The sequence below is a fragment of the Gracilinanus agilis genome, chromosome 3, assembly GCF_016433145.1.
Source record: "Gracilinanus agilis isolate LMUSP501 chromosome 3, AgileGrace, whole genome shotgun sequence".
Taxonomy (NCBI): domain Eukaryota; kingdom Metazoa; phylum Chordata; class Mammalia; order Didelphimorphia; family Didelphidae; genus Gracilinanus; species Gracilinanus agilis.
Genome location: NC_058132.1, coordinates 409,041,091 through 409,063,410, shown reverse-complemented (window position 1 = coordinate 409,063,410; position 22,320 = coordinate 409,041,091). Strand labels below are relative to the sequence as shown.

The window sequence follows — 22,320 nt, the reverse complement described above, 5'->3', positions numbered from 1 at the left end:
TAGACACTCTACACCAGGGGTTGGCAACCTTTTTGGCCGTGAGAGCCATAAACGCCACATTTTTTAAAATGTAATTTCGTGAGAGCTGTACAGTGCTCACAGTGCGTGCTCCTGTAACAGTGCCTGAAAAAAATTTGACTTTATGGCTCCTGCAGAAAGAGCTATATCTGGCCCTCAAAAGAGCCAGATATGGCTTGAGAGCCATTCATTGCCAACCCCTGCTCTACACCATCTTGTGACATCTAAGTCTACTAAGGCTTTGGAGGTGTGATAATTGGATTAAGTCTAAACTGGCCATCTTTAGATTTAATCCCCAAAGGTTGGAGCACTTCCAATTCTGGGAGGTCCCTATGAGTGACGAATCAGAATCAACTGGCTGCCCCCTAGGCTGTCCTATGAGAAGTGTCTATTGTGATTGGACACGCAAATTAGGAGGGAGGCACAGGAAGTGATGCATAAGTGACCCCTTTAAAAGGAGAAGGTCCTCAGTCAGCTGAGGGGCTTCTGGTGAAGAGGGCAGCTGGTGAAGGAGCTCTTCTGGTTCATGGAGGAGTGCTGGCTGGAACACTGAGACCTTGGTGAGACTGCTTTCAGTATCTTCTTTAGAAGTCCATGTGGTGAGGGGCAGCTGGGTAGCTCAGTGGATTGAGAGTCAGACCTAGAGATGGGAGGTCCTAGGTTCAAATCTGGCCTCAGACACTTCCTAGCTGTGTGACCCTGGGCAAGTCACTTGACCCCCATTGCCCACCCTTACCACTCTTCCACCTAGGAGCCAATTCGCAGAAGTTAAGGGTTAAAAAAAAAAGAGTCCATGTGTTGAGTTCAAAGACTGAATCTTCCTGAACTTCTCTTAAGGAACTTCCCTTTAATAGACTCTGTGAATGAAAGCTTCATTCACCTCTGGGCCTCTGACCCTCTGACTCTCAGCTGAGGGTTAATTAGATCTACCTGGATTAATTAGAGGATCATAGTAATTTACCTACTGTGTTAGATTCTTATTTCCTTATTTCCTCTCCCTCTTCTCAATTGTAAATAAACTTTCATAAAAGTCAATTTTGACTTGAGATTATTCTTAATTGAGGATTGATAATTGTTCAATCCTCTGGTGACCATCTTTTAATATATTGAATCCAAAAAACCCCTTTTTCCCCCTTGCAGAGGAAACGTAGGGGAAAACTTAACTGACTTCCTCTCCTTATCATATTTCTGGAGGTGGGGTTCAAATGACAAGTTACTTAAGCAAAGAAAAATATTTTTAAGAAGTCAGTGCTGGAAAATACATGTTGAAAATTGCTACTACATGTAATTGGGAAAATTAAATATATATGTACACATATATATTTAAAAGACAATGCTCATAAATGGAGGATGGGGAAAGAGTTAAAAATCAGGAAAGGCCTTATATTGGAGCTAGCCCCTCAGCTCTGCTTTGAAGGCTAGAGATTGTAAGGGTAGGGTAAAGGTGAAGTGGGACTGCATTTCAGACATAAAGAAATAGATATGAAAAAGTATGAAGATGGAGATTAAATGCTTTGTGATGATAAGTAGCTAGCAAACCAGTTTAAAAGGGAGAATATGGGGGGCAGCTGGGTAGCTCAGTGGATTGAGAGCCAGGCCTATAGACGGGAGGTCCTAGGTTCAAATCTAGCCTCAGATACTTCCCAGCTGTGTGACCCTGGGCAAGTCACTTGACCCCCATTGCCTACCCTTACCACTCTTCTGCCTTGGAGCCAATATACAGTATTGACTCTAAGACGGAAGGTAAGGGTTTAAAAAAAAAGGAGGGGGAGAATATGTGAAGGATCGTAACATGAAATGAATGAAAAGGTAGATAAGAGACCCATTTCAGAGAGTGTAAATGCCAGGATGGGAATTCCCAAGTGAACAACTCAACAAACATTTAAGTGCTGACACTGTGCTAAATGCTGGGAGTATAAAAAAGAGCATAAAAAAACAAACAAACAAACAAACAAACAACCTGCTCTCAAAGAGGTCACACTAAGGAGACCACTTGCAACAACAATGTACAGACAAGACATATTTGTTTAAAAATTAATTATTTTAAACATTATTTTCTTCTTAATTTACCCCACCCCCCCCACCCCCATTCAAGTTGGTTCTAAGGCAGAAGAATGGTAAAGGCTAGGTAATGGGAGTTAAGTGACTTGCCCAGGATCACAAAGCTAGGACATAGGTGAGGCCTTATTTGAACTCAAGATCTCCCACCTCTAGGCCTGGCTCCCTTTCCACTGAGCCCCGCAGCTGCCCGCCTCTTAAATCTGGAGTTCCAAATTCTCTCCCTCCACTGCAGAGTTGTTTTAATTTGAATTTCTCTAATCAAGAGGGATTTAGAATATTATTAGTTTTGATTTCTTCAACTGAAAACTTCTCTGATTTCTCTCTTTTTCTGAACTTACCTTCATACAGGGTGTGAGATATTGATCTAAACCTAATTTTTGCCATACTATTTTCTAATTCTCCAAGCAGTTTTTGTCAAATAGTGAATTCTTATCCCAAAATCTGGGATCTTTGGGTTAATAAAACACTAGATTGCCAAGGTCATTTACCCCTAATTGATTCCATTGATCCACCCTTCTATTTCTTAGACAATAACAAATTGTTCTGATTATTACTACTTTATGGTAAATTTTAAGATATGATACTGCTAGGCCATCATCCTTCATATTTTTTCATTAGTTCTCTTGATATTCATGACCTTTTATTTTTCCAGATGAATTTTGTTATTATTTTCTCTAGTTCTATAAAATAGTTTTTTTGTAGTTGGATTGATATGGTGTAAGAGGGGAAACTAGATATTTAAGGTATCCAAGTATTTAAATATCCAACTAGATATTTAAGGTATCTGGATATCCAAGTCAGGATGGCTTTTATGGAAGTTAATTTACAATTAGGAAGGTTGAAGGTAGGGAAATAGAGAGAGGGAGAGGCTGGCCTGGACCAGAGGTCCGGACAGGATGAGGATTTAGAGGCCCCAGCAGAGGAGCACAGAGGTCAATTAAACAAGGCTACTAGCTACAAGGTCTTTTACAATTAGAGAGGCCAGAGAGGCCTCCCTGAGGGTAGAGCCTCCAGAAACGCCAAGGGAGGAGAAAGGAAGTCAGCCTAACTTACCCACATGACAATTCAGAGGGAAGCTGTCTGAGGTCTCAGCCAGATCTCTTGCTTCTACACCAAGTTAAAAGCACCAACTCTTCCATAGGAAGTTACCATCATATTTAAAGAGATAGCAGCTTTCGTCACTTCCTGCATCCACCTTCAATTTCAAGTGGACAAATGGCAGCCTCAACACTGTTTTGGACTGCCCAAAGGGCAGTCCCTTGTTCTTGATTTGTTACTTGTTGTCACATGTGGGATCTCCCCTCCCCACTAAGTTGGGTGAGGTGACATTATTTCTGATGGCTAGAGTCTAACAATGAATGAGGATGAGCTAATTCCATTTACACAATGGCATTGAATAAGTACATTTATTTAGGTGGAATTGTCATTTTTATTATATGAGCTCAGCCTATCCATGAGCAGTTAATGCTTTTCTAATTGTTTAGATCTGACTTTATTTGTGTGAAAAGTATTTTGTGATTGTGTTCATATAATTCCTGTGTTTGTCTAGGTAAATAGATTCCCAAGTATTTTATATTGTTCAGAATTATTTTAAATGGAAATTCTCTTTCTAATTCTTTCTGTTGGTCTTTGTTGGAAATATATTGAAATGCTGATGATTTGTGTAGGTTTTATTTTTTATCCTGCAACTTTGCTAAAATTATTTCAACTAAATTTTTTAGTTGATTCTCTGGGATTCTCACAGTATATGATAATATCATCTGCAAAGAGTGATAGTTTGGTTTCCTCATTGCCTACTTTAATCCCTTCAATTTCTTTTTTCTCTAATTGCCACAGCTTGGTTTTCTAGTGCAATATTAAATATTAGAGGTAATAATGGGCATCCTTGCTTCACCCCTAATCTTATTGGGAAGGCTTTGCAGATGATACTTGTAGATGGTTTTAGATAGTTATTACTTATTATTTTAAGGAAAGGTGCTTTTATTCCTGTTTTGTAGTGTTCTTAATAGAAACGAGTGTTGTATTTTGTCAAAGGTTTTTTCTACATCTATTGAGATAATCATGTGACTTCTGTTAGTTTGGTTATTGATATGGTCAATTATGCTTAGTTTTTTTAAAATTAAACCAGCCTTGCATTCTTGGTATAAATCCTATCTGTGATATATTGCTGGAGTCTCTTTGCTAGTATTTTTATTTAAGATTTTTGCATCTATATTCATTAAGGAAATTGGTTTATAATTTTATTTCTCTGGTTTTGGTCTTCTTGGCATGTGTCAATATCATATTTGTGTCTAAAAACAATTTGGTAGGATTCCTTCTCTGCTTATTTTGCCAAATAGTTTATATAGTATTTGGATTAATTGTTCTTTAAATGTTTGATAGAATTCACTTTTGAATCCACCTGACGCTGGAGATTTTTCTTAGGGAGTTCATTGATAGCTTGTTCAATTTCTTTTTCTGAGATGGGATTATTTAAGTATTCTATTTCCTTTTTTGTTAATTGGAGAAAATTCATATTTCTGTGAATCCATTTCACCTAGTTTGTCAGCATTATTATCATATAATTGGGCAAAAGAGCTGCTAACGATTGCTTTAATTTTGTCTTCATTGGAGGTGAATTCACCCTTTTAATTTTTGATACTGATAATTTTATTCTCTTTTTTTAAAATCAAATTAAGCAGTGCTCTATTTTATTTGTTTTTACATAGAACCAATTCCTACTCTTATTTATAAGTTCAATAGTTCTTTTGTTTTCAATTTTCCTTTCTACTTTGATTTTTAGGATTTAGTTTTTAATTGCAGATTTTTAATTTGTCCTTTTTCTAGTTTTTTTAGTTGCATGAATTGATTTGCTTTTTATATATTTTAATGATATAAACATTCAGGGATATAATTTTCTCCCCAATCCTTTCTCAACTTCCATAGGAAGCTTTTCTGAACCCCTCTGAATTTCAATGCCTTCTCCCTGCTAATTATTCCTATTTATTCCATCAATAGTTTGCTTTATATAAATTTGCTTACTTTAGGTCTCTCCCTTTAGATTGTAAACTTCTTCAAGGCAAGGACTGTCTTTTGTCTTTTTTTTTTTTTTTGCATCCCTAATGATGCACACAGCAGGCACTTAATAAATGTTTACTGAGAGGCCAGCTAGGTGACTTAGTGGATTGAGAGCCAGATGGGAGGTCCTGGGTTCAAATGTGGTTTCAGATACTTCCTAGCTGTGTGACCCTGGGCAAATCACTTAACCCCTATTGCCTAGCCCTTACCACTTTATTCTAGAATGGAAGGAATAAAAAAAAAGTAGGATTGAATTTAAAATTATAAGTAGTAGAGTTAAACTATGAATAACCAAAAACCTGATGTAGCCCATGGCCATATCTCTTTCTGGGCTAGCTCATTCTCTTAAATTTGTCCTGATGTCAGCATGTCTAGGTTCTCAGAGATGGACCACCACTACACAAATATGTCTCACTCTTTCAATATCCTAGAAAGACTCCTGTTGCAGGGGAGTATACTCACATGAGCTCATAAGCCTCCATTAGGCTGCTTCCTATTTTATACAAATCAGTGAACATGAAGCTACTAACCCTTAAACATAAAACATTTATTTAACAATAAGTCAAAAGCAAGAATTACATTTAGTAGTTTCAATGCAAATACAAAAATATGCAGCATATCACAGTCAACATATAAACCTGAATCCTACTCCCTCATAAAGACAGTGCTCGTGGAAGAGAGTGGGCACGTACTTATAGAAAGCCAGCAAAAAGGCACATGAGTAAACCTTCAGGGTTACTCTGGACTGCATTTTTGGTCTCTTCAAGAACAATCTATTCCACAGGAAGCCAAAGCTGTTTCTCCTCTAATTGTTTTCTTTCTGATCCTCATCACTTACTTGCTGAACAACTCTGTTCTACTTCTACTCTTTTTTTTTTAAGTTCACTTAATTAATTACTTAATTAATTAATAACATTTTTCCATGGTTCCATGATTCATGTTCTTCCCTCTCCTCCCACCTGCCTCCTGTAGCCGACGCACAATTCCTCTGGATTTTACATGTGTCATTGATCAAGACCTATTTCCATATTATTAATATTTGCACTAGGGTGGTAGTTTAGAGTCTACATCTCCAATCATATCCTCATCGAACTATGTGATCAAGCAGTTGTTTTTCTTCTGTGTTTCTACTCCCACAGTTCTTTCTCTGGATGTGGATAGTGTTGTTTCCCATAATTCCCTCAGAATTGTTCTGGATCATTGCATTGCTGCTAGTCAGAAGTCTATTACATTCGATTGTACCACAGTGTATCCGTCTCTGTATACAATGTTCTCCTGGATCTGCCCCTTTCACTCTGCATCAATTCCTGGACTTTGTTCCAGTTCACATGGAATTCCTCCAGTTTATTATTCCTTTGAGCACTATAGTATTCCATCACCAACAGATACCACAATTTGTTCATTCATTCCCCAATTGAAGGACATTCTCTCATTTTCCAATTTTTTGCCACCACAAAGAGTGCGGCTATAAATATTTTTGTACAAGTCTTTTTCCTTATGATCTCTTTGGGGTATAAACCCAGCAGTGGTATGGCTGGATCAAAGGGCAGGCAGTCTTTTAAAGCCCTTTGGGCATAGTCCAAATTGCCTTCCAGAATAGTTGGATCAATCCACAACCCCACCGGCAGTGCATTAATGTCTCAATTTTGTCACATCCCCTCCAACATTTATTACTTTCCTTTGCTGTCATATTAGCCTATCTGCTAGGTGTGAGGTGATACCTCAGAGTTGTTTTGATTTGCATTTCTCTGATTATAAGAGATTTGGAACACTTTTTCATGCTTATTGATAGTTTTTGTTTCTTTATCTGAAAATTGCCTATTCATATCCCTTGCCCATTTATCAATTGGGGGAATGGCTTGATTTTTTTATACAATTGATTTAGCTCCTTATAAATTTGAGTAATTAAACCTCTGACAAAGGTCTAATTACTCAAATTTATAAGGAGCTAAATAAAAAAAATCTTTATAACAAAAACCTCTACTTCTACTCTTGAATGGATAAAACTGTGCTTTTCAGTCATGCCCAACAATTTGTGACCCCATTTGGGGTTTTCTTGGCAAAGATACTGGAGTGGATTGCCATTTCTTTCTCCAGCTCATTTTGCTGAAGAGGAAACTGAAGCATACAGATGACTCATCCAGGGTCACAATGCAAATAAGTGTCTGAGGACAGATTTGAATTCATCTTTCTGACTCCAGGCCTGGCACTCTAGCTGCCCAGTGATAAAACAGTAATGAGCTCATTTAACATACAATCACCCTCAAAAGGATATAGAAAAAAGTGTTACACTAATATAGTGAGAAGCAGTTCTCTTGAGTGAAAGAACTTCAGAGCTTCTTAGTAGGCAACACAGAGTCAGGTCTTCCCTCACTTCCTAATTATCTACTTTATTTCTAATTTTAATTGTATTTACTTTGTGTTAAATTTTGAAAAATTTTGTGCAACCGAGATTGTCCTTTTTATTTTTTGTTCATGAATGGTTCTCCTATCCACAGATCTGAAAGTTAATTTCTTCCTTACTCTTCTACTTGTTTGTGATGTCCCTCTTGGTATATGGAATGAGAGGCTCTGGTCTATACCTAATTTCTACCACATGGCCTTCCACTTTTCCTAGCAGTTTTTGTCAGATAATGAATTTTAGTAGCTGCAGTCTTTGAGTTTATCTAATAGCACCTTGTTGGCCTTGTCACTGATGCAGAGGTGAGGATATAGAACTTTTCAAGCATAGGGAATAGTCATATCTCCTCTCTCTACTTTTCAAGCATAGGGAATAGTCATATCTCCTCTCTCTTTGCAGAGAAATGGGAACTAGGAGGACAGAATATTGAGTAAATTATTAGAAAAAGACCCTTTATTAGGTATTTTTATACTGTTTTTCTCTTACAAGAGAAACAGTTCAACTTAGGGGTTAAGCATGAGAAATGGCTGCAATATAAAAACAAAAGATATCAGTAAAACAAATTAAAACAAAAACAAAAATCCCCTCACCAGCAGTGGTGGTGAAACTCTGGCACATAAAAGATCATACATAAACAGTGCTGGAAGGGACTATACAGATAATGCTTCGACTGTTTCAATTTATATATGAAGAAATCCAGGTTTGGAAATGCAAAATGACTTTTCCAAGGTCACAGAGGCAGTAAATGGCAGAGAAAGATTCAAACAAGAAATTTAATTGATTTTGTATCATTTTATAATTGAATTTACTCTCTAATTGGTCCTATTCACCACTCAAGTCACATTTTTTGTCTCTTTGCCTATGAGCTCAGTACAGTTATCCTGTTAATTACTCTTTTCTTCTTGCTTCAAGGAAATCTGTTATCTTTGAGAGATGCAGGTGGACACCAGGTAGTATGGTCTAGAATCTTTACACCACCAAACCATCTTTCAAGGATATCAGGCTTATTATCCAAAGAAGTCAGGCCCACTATCTCTAACCTTGCAGATAGACACAAACAATAAACATTTCTTTGTCACAGGAGAGGAGAGGGTTGTTGTTCCTAGCCCTTCATCCCCAATTTCCAACCAGTTATGTTGTCGTTGCCCCTACAATGGCACTAGCATTATAACCAATTACATAATTTCTCCCCATTTCCCAATTTTATTCTTTATTCTAAACTGATGAAAATGAGTTATGTCTCCTTCTCTGGGTCATTGGCCTAATTGTGGTAGTCACTTAACCCACTTTGTTAACAAGTTTATGTCCTGCTAATAAATGGATAAGTCTCAGAATTTTGTACCTTGATTTACATTTATTAAATTATTTCAAGACAAAACTTAAGTCCTCTGATTTCAAATCCAGTTGTTCTAATACTCACCCTGAGAGTCACCTAACAATTAATAACATGCTATTCTTCTCCAGACCATATGTATTTATGTTTCCACCATCTCTTTGGCTTTACTGAGGCTTGCCAGTGTCAAATTTTGTCTTTATTAAAATCTTTTATTTCTTTAAAAAACGTTTAACCCTTACCTTCTATTTTATCATCAATACTAAATATTTGTTCTAAGGTAGGAGAGCAGCAAGGATGAGGCAGTTAGGGTTAAGTGACTTGCCCAGGGTCACATACCTAAGAAGAATCTGAAGTGATATTTGAACCCAGGACCTTCCATCTCTGGGCCTGACTGTTAATCCACTGAGTCACCTACCTGTCCCAAGCCTTTTAGTTCTTAATTTTTTATCTGCCCCTTCTCTACCCCTCCTTTAGGTCTGAATTTTTATGCTTCCTAGAAACATCTAACTTCTGCCTCAGGAAACTCTGGCATTTTCACTTTAATGGATTTTAACAATGTTTTGCATAAAAATAAGTTTCATAGCATTCCTATGCATTTAGTTAGCATATTTGATTTTTATCCTGATAGTTGTTCTCGTTGTCTGGTTTTCCTCCTTTTCTCTTAAGTCTTTGGGACCATATACAACTAGTGAGGGAAAAGAGATCACATTATATTCATTAATGTCTATGAGTTTTATCAGGATTTATCTTCTTAGATAACCACCCTTCAGGTTCTCATCTGACTCTGAAGTAACACTTTCATCAGAGGAAGAATTTTCAGACCAGAGCTGTTCTTTAGAGGGGACATGGAGAAGTGGTATCTTTCCACAGGCAGTCTGAGTTAGAAGTTCAGATCCATCTGAATCCACTAATTTTATTTTATCTTCCTGCAAAGGCAATAATATCTGAGCATCATCTTCTTCTGATGCATTATCATCTCCAGGGTCTCCCACAAATACAGTGTTTAAATTCACATTAAAATTGGAACAGTCTTCTGATTCAGAAGAAAAAGCACTACCTTCTGAAATGAAGCTCCATAAACGACTCACTCCCTTTTCATGTGGGCCAGGCTTTAACTGATTTGATGTGGCACTATCTGTGTTAGCCAGAGGAGGGTCCATCTTTGGACATTCAGGTTCTTTTGGATCTGAATCAGTGGGATTACCTTCTTTCCAGGTGAATGTGGAGTCCTGACTTAGAGATCTAGAGGCAAGGCAATTCATGGTGTAACCATTTCCTATTCTCTGAGATGATTCACAATCACTGTCACTTTTGTCTTCAATGTCACTTTTGTCATCACTCTCACTAAGCATTTCTTTCTTCTTGGTTTTGTAAATGATCTCTGCCACTGTAATTTTCTCATAATGCAATTGAAGTGGGCCAGGTATAACACGAGGGAAATCCTTTAAGAGAAAAAAAGGGATGGAGGAGAGAAATATTAATGCTGAAATTTTGCTTTTTATAGTTCACCAGCAACCATCATTCAAATTTCTAAATCAATAATGGTCAACTCCTGAGACTGTATGATTGTACACTTTTCTGTTCTATCTCCTAATGAAAAAACATTATAAAGTCAAAAATATTAAACTTATTCTACAGGATTTATAGGAATCTTAGGCAGTTTTACCGTGGTTCCTGATACATCCAGGTTTTTCCTCTTAGTTGTAATATCCTTCACCTGTCTCTCTCCTTCAAGGGGCAATGAAATATTAGTCTCTTCTGAAAATTTTACATGACTAACCTTAGTCTTTAAGGATCATTTCCTCCTCTGAACTCCTAAGACATTTATCTAGACTGTTCATTTGATAGTTTGTAAAATTATTTATCATTTTTTAGCCATTTGCCCTATTTTCCTAATTCATAGCTAATATAGCTAACATTTATTTACCTGGATTAGGAAATGACAATGCATTTAGCTCACAAGGCAGAGACAACACCAAGGACAGACATTAATAAAGAGAGATGATTGTTCAAGGGAGGAGATGACTTCATGGAGAGAAGGATCTGTGGTGGTGCAAAGAAGTGCTGTCCATGTATCCAAGAAAGAAACAGTCTGTGGGAGGCCAGCTGAGCAGCCTGTGAAGAAGGGAGCTAGATCCAAAGGGAGTTTTGGAAAGTCTCTAAAAGGAAAAAGAAGCTTTCCAAGCACTAGAAGTTTGAGCCATCCGTTGCCCCATCTAAGTCACTTTTTACCACACCCTACACATGTCTCTGTCCTCTAAATGTGAGTTCACTCTTCATAAGAAAATGGCACAAATTTGTGAGAAAGGGTAACCTAAGCTTTTTAAAAAGGAAAATGCTTTCTAACTACTATTCTTGCAATGTTATTTATGTACCTATTTTTTAAACCTTTACCTTCTGTCATAGAATTGATTTTAAATATTAGTTCTAAGGCATAAAAACAATAGGGGCCAGACAATTAAAGTTCATGCTATAAAATGAATTAGAAGAGAAGGTGAATTTTTTTCCCTTAAACTCTTACCTTCTTGTTAGAACCATTTCTAAGATTGTAAAGGCTAGGCAATGGGGGTTAAAGTGACTTGTCCAGGGTCACACAGTTAGGAAGTGTCTGAACACAGGACCTCCCTGTCTTTGGGCCTGGCTTTCAATCCAAAGTGCCATATAGCTGCCCCCAAGGTAAATTTTTAAACAAACAGAATAGAGGTATTTACAAAAGATAAAAGAGGTAATTTCTATCATAAGAAACTGAAAACCTTTTATTTGAACAAAATTAATGCAACCAAGACAAGAAGGGAAGCAATCAATTGGGGAATCTTTTTTTTAAAAATCAAATATCTCTGATATCAAAATAAGGCAGGTAACTAATAGAGCTATATAAGCCCTAAAGCTATTCCCTATAGATAAATGGTCATTTGCAGGAAGCTGTCAAAGCCGTGATGTTTAGCACAGGTTGTCACCAGCTCTGACAATCCAGCAAAGCAGGTTGTCAGGAGGATGGGAATTCCACACTCAGTTTTCCCTATGTGATTCTTTTTACAGTGACATTCACTTCTATTGAAACTATTGCAATCAGCATCCTTATTCAGCCCCAGGGAGACACAGAAAAACAATACAGGTTCATGGCAAGAACAACCACAGTCATATTAAAAAATAACAAACTTTTATTTTAAGAAATAGAAACCTGGGAAAAAAAAAGAAATAGAAACCTGGGAAACAATTTCACTGAGGGAACAAGACATACATCCAAGAAATTATTAAGGAACAATTTAAAGAAACCTAATAGTAAATACTAAAATAAGCATCTGTTTTGGAAACCTCTCTTTATTGTGCTGACTTTACACTGATTTTAAAAGCAACCTTCTGATTCATTGTTGGCAGAATGAAAAGAGAAGCTAACCTTCTATAATTAAAAATAAAGAATAACATATGAGTACATACCAATGCTTTGGGAGAAGGTATTGGTTTTCTGCATATATATCCTGTGTTTTTCAGGGTTGCCATAAAGGTTGTTATTATAAGGATGATGATAAAACAAATAACAAATATGACTGGTATTATAGTGCTTTTTTCTGAAATTGCAAAAGAAAAATTGAATATAATTATTTCAAATAAAATTCAATACATATTCAAGAGAGGGAATTTTTTTTTTACCAGGGGGTCAAAATTTATTAACTTGCAATAGATGAATGATTTTTAAATTAAAAGTTTTAAACTATTTATGAAAAAGAAGGCAGTAAATATGCACAGCAATTTTCAGTCCTTTCAGTCCTGTTTGACTCTTTTGGGATTTTTTTGGCAAAAATACTGGAGTGGCGTGAAATTTCCTTCTCCAGCTTATTTTACAGATGAGAAAACTAAGGCAAACAAGGTTAAGTGACTTGTCCAAGGTCACACAGCTAGTGCCTGAATCCAGATTTGAACTCAGGAAGATGAGAATCTTTCTGGCTTCAGGTCTAGCGTTCTCACCACTTAGCCATCCATATACACATACTCATTACCTTCAGTTATTGTCAGGCTGTTTTAAAATAGTAACTTAGACAATCCTATAACAAAATTGTTCTTTTGTTTTTATAACACTGAAATCTCTTCCTTTTGCATTCTTTTTTTCTTTAAATCTGTACTTTCTCTAAAACAGAAGAGCAAGGGTTAAGTGTCCTTATCTTAATTGATATGGTTTTGCTTTTTTTTCACTATTATCATTTCATTCATGGATTCCCATATTTCTTTATATTATTCATATTCCTCATTTATATTTAGTTAATTTACAGTTTTTTATATTGCACAAAGTGCTAGTAGACATAGTCTTGTATAGGTTAAATCTTTTCACTCTCGATGACCTCCATAGTGTATAGGACTATTAGTGGGATTATTGGGTAAAAGAGTAGGACTATTTTTTGTGGGGAGGGGCAACTTCTTTTATTTTTTTTATTATTTCCCTAATTACATGTAAAATGTTTCCAACATTTCCCAAAGAATATTGAGTCTTGAATTCTCTCCTTCCCTTCCAATATCCCAGCTTCCCTTAATAAGGTAAGCAATCTCATATAGATTTTACATGTGCAATTATGTAAAATAATCCTTTTGTGGAATGAAACTCAAATAGAAAAAAAATTAAGAAGGTGAAAAAGGATTCCTTCTATATGGATTCAGACTCAAATTATTTTTCTCTGGGAATAGATGACATTTTTTTTTATCTTGAGTCCTTTGGGATAGTTTTGGATCATTGTATTGCTGAGAATAGCTGTTTTTCACAGCTGTTCATTGTAAAGTGTTCCTGTCACTGTACAATATTTTCTGGGTTCTGCCCATTTTACTCTGCTTCAGTTTGTGTAAATCTTTCCAGGTTTTTCTGAGCTCCTCCTGCATGTCATTTCTTAAAGCCCAATAGTATTCCATTACACTCATATTACTATAACTTACTTAGCCATTCCCCAATTGATGTGTATCCCTCACTTTCCAAATCTTTGTTCTTCAAAAAAGAGTACAGTTCTTTTTAGGGGAACAAAGATCTAGACATTTATTTATTTGTTTGTTTGTTTGTTTATTTGTTTGTTTGTTTTTTAATCTCTTTGTGATACAAATTTAGTAATGGTATTGTTTGGTCAAAGAACATATACTGTTTTATGGCCCTTTGGGCATAGATCCAAATAACTCCCTCAACAATGCATTCCTGTGCCAGCTTTCCCATATCCCCTCCAAGTTTTGTCATTTTCCTTTTTGGTCAAAATAGCCAATCTGATGGGTGTGAAGTGGTACCATAGAGTTATTTACATTTGCATTTCTCTAATTAATAGTGATTAAGAGCATTTTTTGCATGGCTATAGAGAGCTTTTAATTACTTTGAGAACTGGGAGGCAGCTTCTATTATTTAATTGCATATTACTTTCCAAAAGGAAAGAACCAATTCACAACATTGTCAACATAGTGACATATGTCTGCTTTAAACTTTGATTTCTTTAACCAACATAGCCAATTTAAATGGTGTGAGGTAGTGTATTGAGAGACCTTGTGACATTGTGGATAGGAGGCTAGCCTTAGAGTAAGGAATATGCTCTTCCCCTTTTCATGAATAAATTATTTAACTTATTATTTTCTTAGGTCCCTAAGCAGCAGATGAGTTGCTGTTCTACATCTGTGAAGAGAGGCTCAACATTAGAAATTCTCTACATGGATGAAACCACAGACAGGGAACCAAAAATGCTATTCTAGAGGTTTTGTTTTTTTTTTAAATTAAATTTTAACTTCCCTAAGTATGAGAATTATAGCAATTTTTCATATGGTTACCAATTATATCTATTTTTTCCAAGCACCACCTGTTTATATCTTTTTACAGTTTATCTTTTGGAGGATAGTTCTACTCATATGTATTTATATGAATTGTTTGTGGATTTATTAGGATGTCAGATTTTTATCAGAAATGTTTATGGTAGGGGGCAGCTGGGTAGCTCAGTGGAGTGAGAGTCAGGCCTAGAGACAGGAGGTCCTAGGTTCAAACCCAGCCTCAGCCACTTCCCAGCTGTGTGACCCTGGGCAAGTCACTTGACCCCCATTGCCCACCCTTACCAATCTTCCACCTATGAGACAATACACCGAAGTACAAGGGTTAAAAAAAAAAAAAAAAAAGAAATGTTTATGGCAAAAATTCTCCCCCAGCATGTTTCTTTCATTATTTGGAGGCGATGTTTGTTAAACTTATTTAAAAAAAAAACCACAACAAATTAATCTATTTTGTTCCCAGTGGCTTCTTCTAACAAAATCCCCCCTCCCTAGTTGTGACCAATATAACATTTCATTCTAATCCATTTTTTGAGGCTTTAAAAATACTTGGATCTTTTTTCCAGATGAATTTTATTTGATTGAGTTCTATAAAATATTTATTTTGATAATTTGACTGATATAGGATTAAGATAGTTAACTTTGGAAATAATTTATTACATTGGCATGCCCCAGCTAGCAATAAGTATTTCAGGTTCATAAATGATTTTTATTTCTTTAAGGAATAACTTTTAAAAAATGGAATCAGTAGGGGGCAGCTGGGTGGCTCAGCGGATTGAGAGTCAGGCCTAGAGACGGGAGGTCCTAGGTTCAAATCCGGCCTCAGACACTTCCCAGCTGTGTGTCCCTGGGCAAGTCATTTGACCCCCACTGCCCACCCTTACCACTCTTCCACCTAGGAGCCAATACACAGAAGTTAAGAATTAAAAAAATGGAATCAATAAAAGTGTTTTGTGTGTTTTTGGTAGATTGACCTGAAATGTTTTATGCTTTTTGGTTATTTGGAATGGCCTTTCTTGGATTTTGTTATTATTATATAGAAGTGAAGTTGATTTTTGAGGGTTTATTTTGTAGCCTGCTACTCTGCTGTAGCTATTCTGGTTATTTATTGAATAAATATTAATTGTTCTAATTGGTCTCTTTGCTAATTTTCTAGAATTTTCCAAGTCATCAGCAAATAGGGATAATTTTATCTCCTTTTTCATTCATTTAAGTTTATTTTTCTCTTATTGCTAATGCTAGCACTATATAAAATACTAATGAGGAGTGTGGGCATCCTTGCTTTCCACCTGTTTTATTTAGGAAAGCTTTAAGTGTATCCCTATTGTATATGCTTTCAGTTTTAGATACTTTTTATGATATATTTTTAAAAGGTCTCTTTCTGCTTTTGCTTTGTAGGGTTTTTTGTTGTTGTATATATAAGTGTTATACGTTGCCAAAGCTTCTTCTAAATCAATTGGGATAATATGTAGTTTAAGATTTTTTGCTTTGAATATGATTAATTATTTTGGTTGTTTTCCACATGTTCAGCCATTTAGCATTCCTGGCACAAATTCAACTTGGTCATGATAAATGATTTCTTAAAAGAATTACTGTAGCCTATGTGAAGAATTTTGTTTAGCATTTTTGAATTAATATTGGTTAATGACATTGGTCTATAGCTCTTTTGTGTTTTATCCTTCTTTGGTTTAAGTATTAAGACCGTGTCTCATAAAAGGAGTCCTGTAGTGGCGACCAAACTTTAAATATCCAGTCCAACCATAATCTTTCCCATTTTTCCCTCTTACAATGCATGTAGCCTTAGTACTAACTACTCTTTAAATGTCTGATAGAAATGTCCTGTCCTTTAAAAATGTATGTTATATGACCTAATTGGGCCCTCATTGCCATTAGGTAATCTACTACATATCACTTATTAACAATTCACTATTCCAATCATCAAACCTTTTTGTCCTTCCTCAAATTTCCCATGGCTCCTCTTTGCTCAACTTTATCACCTGAGAACCTTGCCTCATATTTTACAGAAAAAAATTGAAGCCATTTGCCATGAATTCCACCTTCTCCCCTCTTCCTCATTTCCTATCAGTCAGATGCCTTCTGCCAATTTCTCCTTCACGTCTGTCTCACATGATGAAGTGGCCTTACTCTTTAACAAGGCTAGCCCCTCTTCTTGATCAAGCAATCCCCTTCCATCCTGTCTCCTCAAACAGATTTCCTTCTGCCATCCCCACTTTTTCATTTATTTTCTATTTCTCCCTGTCTACTGGTTCATTTCCTACTGCCTACAAAAATGCCCACATCTCTCCTATCTGGAAAAAACCCTCATTTGATCCTTGTGTGCTTGGGAACTATTATTACTTCTCTGTCCTTTGTAACTAAATTCCTTGAAAACACCACCTCTAAAAGATGTCTCCTCTCTCTCTTTCCCACTTTCACCTCTGGATTACCCTCACCATGTGTTTCCTTTGTTTCTGTTCACATGCTGCCAAATGAAGCTGGAGAAAAATCACAAAACCATGCTGACTAGACCCACTACAAATTTATATTATGTAATATCAACCAGATCCTCATTGAAGCAAGGCAATCCCTTTATATATTCCCCATTGATTTACCTTTCCACTCACCACAAACCTTTTCCACATCTTTTTTATCTTTCCTCACCTTTCTCATTGCTCCTCTTCCTCCTCTCTCATCTGAGAACATTGCCTCTTATTTCACTGAAAAAAAAACCTGAGGCCATTGATCAAGAAATTTCTATTCTCTATGCCTCCTCAGCTCATACTCACAGATGGTTTCTGCCACTTTCTCCTCATTCTCCCATCTCACATAATGAGATCACCCTTCTTCTTGCTAAGGCAAACTCCTCTATAGGCATAAGAGTTCCCATTTCATCCCAACCTCTACATGAGTCTGCCTCCTTTATCATCCCCACACTTTTACTTATCTTCAGTATCTCTCTTTCTACTGGCTATTTCCCTAATATCTACAAAATCATGTCTCACTCATCCTTAAAAACATGTCCCCACTATCATCCTATATATATTTCCTCCCATTTGTAGCTAAACTGCTTGAGAAATCTGTTTCTAAATGATTCTTCCACAGCTTTTCCCTTCTTCCCTTTTAACTCTGTAGTCTGGCTTCTGAAGTCAACATTCAGCTGAAACTGCCCTCTACAAAGTTACAAATGATCTTTTAAGTGCCAAATCTAATGACCTTTTCTCAATCCCTATCCTTTCTGATCTCTATCCAGCTTTTGGTAAGGTAAAACACCTCTCCCTCCTCATCTTTGTTTCCTGGCTTCTTCCTTCACATCCCAGCTAAAATTCCAATTTCTACAGGAGCCTTTCCTGATTCCTCTTAATTCTAGTGTCTTTCCTCTCTTATTATTTCCTATTTAACCTTCTATAATTTGTGCATCATGACCGCCTTGAGGATAGGGATTGTCTTTTTTTTTTGCCTTTCTCTGTATTCCCAGCACTAGCACAGTGCCAGGCACACAGACACATTTAATAAATATTTCCTAAATGATTTACTTGCTGGGAGCCCCCCAGAGGAACGAGGTACCATCAAGTCAGTGTAGAATGACATTCTACACTGACCTCTGTGACCTGAAAATCAGGCCATAGGATGGATGCAAAACCTGATCAAACCCCTTTGTGTGACTCCCTTCTGATCAACACTTTTTTATTATTGAAATTATTATAATCTATATATCTATATCTATATCTATCTTTAGGATAGCCCCAAGCCTTATAAAAATTCCCTTATAGAAATTCCCTCATAAAAATCAGTTTATAGAAATACACTTATAGAATTCCCCTTAATACTCTATAATAAAACAGCATTTAATGAGTTAATAGTTTATACTCTTAGCAAAAAAGACAGAAGCTGCTCTTTTGCTCTTATCACTCCCTCTCTGTCTCCAAGGTTTGAAGGACACAGCACAGTACTTCAAAATACTCCCTTGCTTCCACTACTTTCCCATGCCGAACTAAACCCCATGATTTTAAAAGTTCTCACACTTTAACCCATCTTTTGAATTATGTGAAAGTTTTTTATTAAAATAAAACTTAGATAAAATAAGGTCTCAGTAACTTTGGGTGTTGTTTAGACTAGGTGTAATCCATATAGAAAATATGCTCTGTGTGCCATTTTCTTATGTAACCTTGAGTTCTTCTATGTTTTGATTTTGAAATGTAAATTTTCCCAGCATCTGTGTAACTCTGACAGAAAAGTATATGAAATAAAGATGTAACCGGAAGTTCTCTGAACAGAGCAGCTTCTGCAAATCCACTGTGTCTCTGACTCTTTCTTTCTCGGCTGAACCGTCACACCTCTCAGGATAACTGGAGCCGCAGAGGCGGGACCGCGACACTTACTAACTTTGAATTCATTCCATTTGAATCCAATCCAATCTATATTAAAGAGTTCATTGATCCTTGGTGAAGTCAGTTGTCTACTTCCAGGTCATTGCCTCATCTTTCTCAAGTAATTCACTCACTCTTAACTCTCTACCCCGACTCTTGTCCTTATACTTGGACTTCAATACATAGGTCGACATCTTCCCAAATTCACTGGCCTCCTAATTCTCAGCCTCTTCAGATTCCATTATCTAAGTTTTCATCCTACCTCAGCTAAGAATAGGGACCCTAACATGCTAGATCTCAACACAACCATAATTGTGCTATCTTCCATGATTTTGAACTCTGAAATGCCTTTCTGATCATAACCTTCTAAAATTCTCTGTCTCATTTCTCATATATCTATTCTTCATCTTTACCATGATCTCCAATCTCGTCTTTCTCTTTTCTTTTAAGCCACCACCCTTACCCCTTTTTAAACCCTTACCCTCCATCTTAGAATCAATACTGTGTGTTGGTTCCAAGACAGAAGAGTGATAAGGACTAGGCAATGGGGGTTAAGTGACTTGCCCAGAATCACAAAGCTAAGAAATGGATGAGGTCACATTTGAACTCAGGACCTCCCATCTCTAGATCCACACCATCCCCCTTTAAACCAGGATCCCACATTCCTTTTTTCAGTCTTCATCCTATACTCTCTTCTACTCTGAAATCTCCCCTTATTAGTTTGCTCTTGTTATTTGTTATACTATGTCAAACTCTAACCCCAGATTATATTCACTATTTGCCTCCACTTCTATTCACATATTGCCAGATGCTTCTGGCATGTCACCAGTGGGGCTTTCACTATTTCTACTCAATCCTTTAATTCTTTCCCAAATGACTGACAATTGCATTCTTTATAGCAGCTGATACAAACCTACTCTTCTCTCCACAAGCCCCTGTGCCATTTTCATCCCTTTTCTCCCACAGTCTTGACACCTTTTTTTGTTATTCAGTTGTTTCAGCTGTGTACAATTCTTTGCGATCTCATTAGGGGTTTTCTTGGCAAAGATCCTGCAGTGATTTGAAATTTCCTTCTCCAGCTCATTTTACAGAGGAGTAAAGAGGCAAATAGGGTTAAATGACTTGCCCAGGGTCACATAACTAGTCAGAGACAAGATTTAAACTTTGTAAGAGGGAGATTTTAGGTATTTTATAGATATATATTTAAAGTGTGGCCGCCAGGAAATCAATAATTCAGATTGATTCTATAATTAAATAGACCTAAGTCAGGATTGGATTTAAGGTAGTTTATTTACAATTAGGAAGGTAAAAGGTAGGGAAATAAAGAGAGGGAGAGGCAAGTCCAGGCCTGCAGAGGCCTGGACGGAGAGAGAGGGTTAAAAGGCTAATTAAATTAGGCTATACACCACAAGGCCTTAGCAATCAGAGGCAAGAAGCCTACTTAAGGTAAAGACTCTAGAAACTCCAAGGTAGGCCAAGGAAGTCAGCCTAACTTACCCTCGTGACAATTCAGAGGGGAAACTGCCTGAGGTCTCAGCCGAGAACCTTCAGCATCAAGTTCAAAGCAGGAACTGCCCCAACAGGAAGTAACATATATTGGTTCTAAGGCAGAACAGCAGTAAGAGCTAGGCAATGGGGGTTAAGTGACTTGCTCAGGGTCACACAGCTAGGAAGTATCTCAATCCAGATTTGAACCTAGGACCTCCTGTCTCTAGGCCTGCCTCTCAATCAACTGAGCTACCCAGCTGCCCCCAATTGTTTCTTAACTAATAAATCCAGTAGTCTTTTCTGCGACTTCAGCCAATTTGATCTCTTTATAGCTTTTGACAATGTTGACCACTCCTTCTTTCTCTTTCTCTCTGGTATTCTCTTTCTCTTTGCCCTCTATGACATGACATTTAAAGAAGCATTATCATCTATTTTGTGTGAGCACCCTAAGTACCATCGGATGTTTCCATCTGACTTGCAGCTATAACCTTCTATATGTGTTGTCTCTCTCATTAGAATGTGGGATACTTGAGAACAGGGGCTGCCTGTCTTACCTTTCTCTTTATATCCCCATCTCACCCTCAAGTGCTTAGTACAGTGCTTTGCATAGAGTAAATGATTAATAAATACTTCATTCATTGATTTTCTTTTCTGAATGAATGCTCCTTATTCTCTTTTGCAGGATTATCATCCATTTCCTATCCACTAAATGTATGTGACCTCTATGCTCTGTCTTAAGCCTTTTTTCCCCTCTACATTCTCTTGGCGGTACCAGCAGTTCCCAAGAGTTGAATTATCATCTTTATATAGGTGATCTCCTATTTCTATTGAGGTCAACATTACCCTTTCAGTTACCTAGGTTCTTAATGGAAGAGTCATCTTGTGCTCTACTCTTTCTATTACCACTAACAGCCAGTCAGCTACTAAGTTCTGTCAATTCTGTCTCCATCTATCTCTTACCTCTCCCTTTCCTTCACCCAGCCAGTACCTTCGCTCAAGCTCTCAATGTCTCTTGCCTGGACGGTTAAGATAATGTGCTAAACATTGTCTCTCTTTGTTCCAGCCCATTCTCCACACAAATGCCAAATTAATACTTTTTAAATGAGTTTGATTATGTCACTTCTTTACTCAAGAATCCCTACTAGCTTTCTCCAAGATAAAATGCTATCTCCTCAGGCTTACAATTAATACAACCTACTTTCACTGATCTTTCTAGACATCTGATGTTCCACTCCTTTATATAGTCTGTGTTCTAGCCACACTGGCTAGTTCCTGAATGGAACATCTCAACTCTTCTCTTTTCACAGGCGGTCCTTATGCCTAGAATATCCTTCTTTCTTACCACTGCCTCCTAAGAATTACAGCTCCCTTCAAAAGAATCAACTTAGCTGCCATGTACCATATGAAACCATTTGGAACTATACTTCTCTCCTGCCACAGCTATTAGTGCTCTTTTTCCCCTTTTTCATTGTGGCAACCACTTTTTACTCTTAAACTCTTTATAAATAAATATGATTATATATTGTAGTCTTCTCAGTGGAATTAGTTAAAACTCCTTGAGGGAAAGGATTGTTCTATTTTTGTCCTATTATGTCCAGCATCTGGTACAGTCCTTGCACATATGAGGAACTTAGTATTTGTTGAGTTGAATTGACTTGATTTGGAAAATGCCAGAGCTTTTATGATGGAGTGCCTTCATCTGACTGGAGTGCAGGAAAGAGAATCACATATTGTAAGAGAGGTAGGAAGATAGAATGTTGTCAGAGTGTCATGGCCCTTTAATTTTTGACAAAATTAACTGACAATGCATCAGTTTA

The 22,320-nt window shown here is 36.9% G+C and overlaps 1 protein-coding gene across 1 annotated transcript in view; it reads right to left on the bottom strand.

Annotated features, from left to right (window-relative positions):
• Positions 1–9,276: 9,276 nt before the first annotated feature.
• Positions 9,277–22,320, bottom strand: part of IFNAR2 (interferon alpha and beta receptor subunit 2) — a 54,836-nt gene continuing 41,792 nt past the window's right edge. The window contains exons 8-9 of the mRNA XM_044670210.1: positions 12,312–12,442; positions 9,277–10,315 (exon numbers count right to left, since the gene is read on the bottom strand). Coding sequence (XP_044526145.1) covers positions 9,617–10,315; positions 12,312–12,442 — 830 coding nt within the window. The 3' untranslated portion in view covers positions 9,277–9,616. The remainder of the gene's footprint in view (positions 10,316–12,311; positions 12,443–22,320) is intronic.